A 3,154-nucleotide genomic window follows, 5' to 3' on the forward strand; every position below is an offset into this window, starting at 1 on the left:
CTTAAATGAATAAATAAAATCTTAAAAAAAATAAAGCCCAGCAGAGGTAAAGCTCTTTGGGAGGGAAGAAGAGGGAAAGTTGGTACAGATGAAGGCTGTGTTACTTCCCAAAGGCCTGATGCTTTAGGCCACATCTAACTAACAGTGCAGAATATGGTCCCACTTTGAAAATAAATGCCAGAAAGAGAAGAGCATCTTGAACTGATGAATCTATCCTGAAATTAATAATGCACACTATGTCAGCTAAGTTGAGTTTAAATAAAACCCAAAAAAGATGCTTTCTAAATATATCTAAAGATATATATGAACATATATATAGCCATCAGAAAGGATGATTACAATTTGCATCGATATAGATGGGACTGGAGGGGATTATGCTGAGTGAAATAAGTCAAGCAGAGAAAGACAATTATACAGTTTCACTCATATGTGGAACATAAGGAATAGCATGGACCACAGGGGAAGGGAGAGAAAACTGAATGGGAAGGAATCAGAGAGGGAGACAAACCATGAGAGATTCTGGACTCTGGGAAAAAAACAGGGTTACAGAAGGGAGGGGGTATGGGGGGGACGGGGTAACCGGGTGACGGGTATTAAGGAGGGTATGTGTTATGATGAGCACTGGGTGCTATACACAGCCAATGAATCACTGAACACTACATTAAAAATTAATGATGTACTATATGTTGGCTAACTGAACATAATAAAAAATAAAAAAATTCTAAAAAAAACAAAAAACATGTATATATAAATGTATTATATATATATATATATATATATATATATAGAGAGAGAGAGAGAGAGAGAGAGAGAGAGAGAGAAAACATCTTGGGAAAATGCAGGATGCTTACTCTGAAATTTTAACTCAAGAATGTGGAAGCCACACCAGTACGCAGGTATACTGTCCTCTTAAAAATCTAGATGGGTATTTCAGATTTCAAGTACCACACAAAACCTTTTTTAAAACTTTAATTGTCTAGTATAGTGAACATGTTAAGCAGAGTTTTAGAGACCCTACATCTCAAATGGGTTAAACCGTCTTTTGACCATCTTCATGAAACATGGTTAACTCCGTCTTTCTGGTGATACGGATTAAACATGAAACCAAACTGTTTTACTCACAACAGATAACCGACTAAACTGCATGTACCTGTACAGGTTTATACAAGAGCCATGATGGAACTATATTTGTCATTTCAGATCAGGGTCATAGGCCACCTGCTCACTATGTCTATCTCACCAAACACAAGAGCAGCCATCTTTCTATTTAATACAATTATGGGTGGAAATCATAGGATGTAAAATAGTTCTTCTGTAAAGTTTAGAAGAAGGGAAGACAAAAAATTCCCATGAAGTAAAAAATAATTCCACAGTGGTCCAGGGCTCCATGAAACCAGAGATAAACTAGTCCTCTAAGGCATTTGCGTGGATCCAGTTCACCGAGACCCTTCAGTATGCTTCAAACTGGCTCATCATCATTCTCCTGCTATATTCATAAGCCAGAAATAGTGACCCATTGGCAGGGAGCGCTCGAATCATAGTAGCGGTCAGTCCAGAATATAATGCTGCTATTCCTTCATTTTTCACAATACTTACAAGAGTTCCCAGAAACCCAGCCTGTTTTCCAGACATGGAAAGAACCTGAATTCTGGATTTGATACAATCCACTGGGTAGATGACAAGCCAAAGACAGATTCCAGCAATTCCACCACTTAACATCAAGGGGACAGGGCCCAGTTCATCTTTTGATCTGCCTGAGGCAAAAAATGATCTACTCAGTTCATAGCCCCCGAAGAAGAAGAAATAGCCTGGAACTTCTTGAAGGAGAGTGCTGGAGAGTCCTTGGTAGAAGCCCAACGGGCCTTCCTTTCTGAGGATACCTTTCACGACGGACCAGATTGTATTGTGGCTTTTTGCTATTTTGCCCGACCTCTCCATTTCATACATGGTCTGTAGTCGGCACTTTACAAGCTCAGTGGGGCACAGGGCCAGCGCAGCAAAGGCGGAGGCAAAGGACCCCGCAGTGGCCGTCTGCAGATCACTCAGCTTCGCCTGCCTGTCCAGTCCAACCACTTTCCTCACGAGCTCTTGGCAGAAGCCGTAGCACATGAAGAGGACAGAGTTCTCGGCGACGTAGGCCATCAGCGCAGGGCCGGTTCCCTTGTAGAAGCCCCGCAGGCCCACCTGGGAGTACGTTTTCAGGCAGCAGTCGGTGAGACCCTTGTACAGGCCGGGGAACGTCTGCATCTTCACTTTCACTGTGTCGAAAGGCTGCCCGGTCAGGACACAGGCCGTGCCCCCTACCGCACCCGCTGTCAGGTCGATGGCGGCCTGGGTGGCAGGACTGGACTTCATGTTTGTTCCCTCACACTCTCCGGCTGGTCTCTGGGGTAGGCAGCTCTCTGGAGCCCCAGGCAGGTGTCACACCCCAGCCGCCCGTTCTCGACTCTCCCTCCTCCGCGGGAGAAGCCGCTTAACCCCACGCTAGGTCTCGGGCGCTCTCCCCGCGCACTGAAATAACCTCCAGCTGGCGGGCTCACGCGGGGCCTCCAGCGCGCCCTGCCGCCCGCCGCCGCCGCCACCGCCGCCACCCGGCCCTCCTAGCTCCCGCCGGCCCGGGGCACCCGCTGAGTACACACTTTTCTTTTTGTTTTCTTTCTTTCTTTTTTTAAAAATTAAGTCGACTCCACGCTGGAGCCCAACGCCGGTTTGAACTCTTGAACTCACGACAGTGAGATGGAGACCGGAGCTGAGCTCCACAGGAGTCAATTGCTTAACCGACTGAGCTACCCAGGCGCCGTGTAAGTACACACTTTTAATGAATTATAATACAGCGATTGAAAGCTGTTCGCTAAATTCTTGCAATTACAGCCAGAGACTCGAGACGCCGCTGTTAACAAGCCTGGACAGAAACGCTTTCTTTTTCAGCTAGCCCCCACTCTCTCCCCAGGTATCTCACTGGGCAAAACAAAAGGGGATAAGCAACTAGCGGAGCCAGCCTGGGGTCAAAGGTCAAATACACAGAAACAGATTTAAGACTGGGAAGACAAACTACTGGGCGAGGGGTGATATTTACATAACAATTGGGGGCTGCTTTTCATCAGAAAACCCTTAAAGTCTCTAGGACAGCAATGCCAGTTCTGCAGCGGCTCTT

At 46.1% G+C, this 3,154-nt stretch overlaps 1 protein-coding gene across 1 annotated transcript; it reads right to left on the reverse strand.

Moving 5' to 3' along the window:
* Window positions 1-898: 898 nt before the first annotated feature.
* LOC125100498 (mitochondrial ornithine transporter 2) lies at window positions 899-2,491 on the reverse strand. The gene has a single exon (XM_047730704.1). It carries the CDS (start codon window positions 2,353-2,355, stop codon window positions 1,450-1,452), a length of 906 nt encoding a protein of 301 aa, XP_047586660.1. The 5' UTR covers window positions 2,356-2,491; the 3' UTR covers window positions 899-1,449.
* Window positions 2,492-3,154: the final 663 nt, after the last annotated feature.

Source organism: Lutra lutra, chromosome 5 (genome assembly GCF_902655055.1).
Source record: "Lutra lutra chromosome 5, mLutLut1.2, whole genome shotgun sequence".
NCBI lineage: Eukaryota > Metazoa > Chordata > Mammalia > Carnivora > Mustelidae > Lutra > Lutra lutra.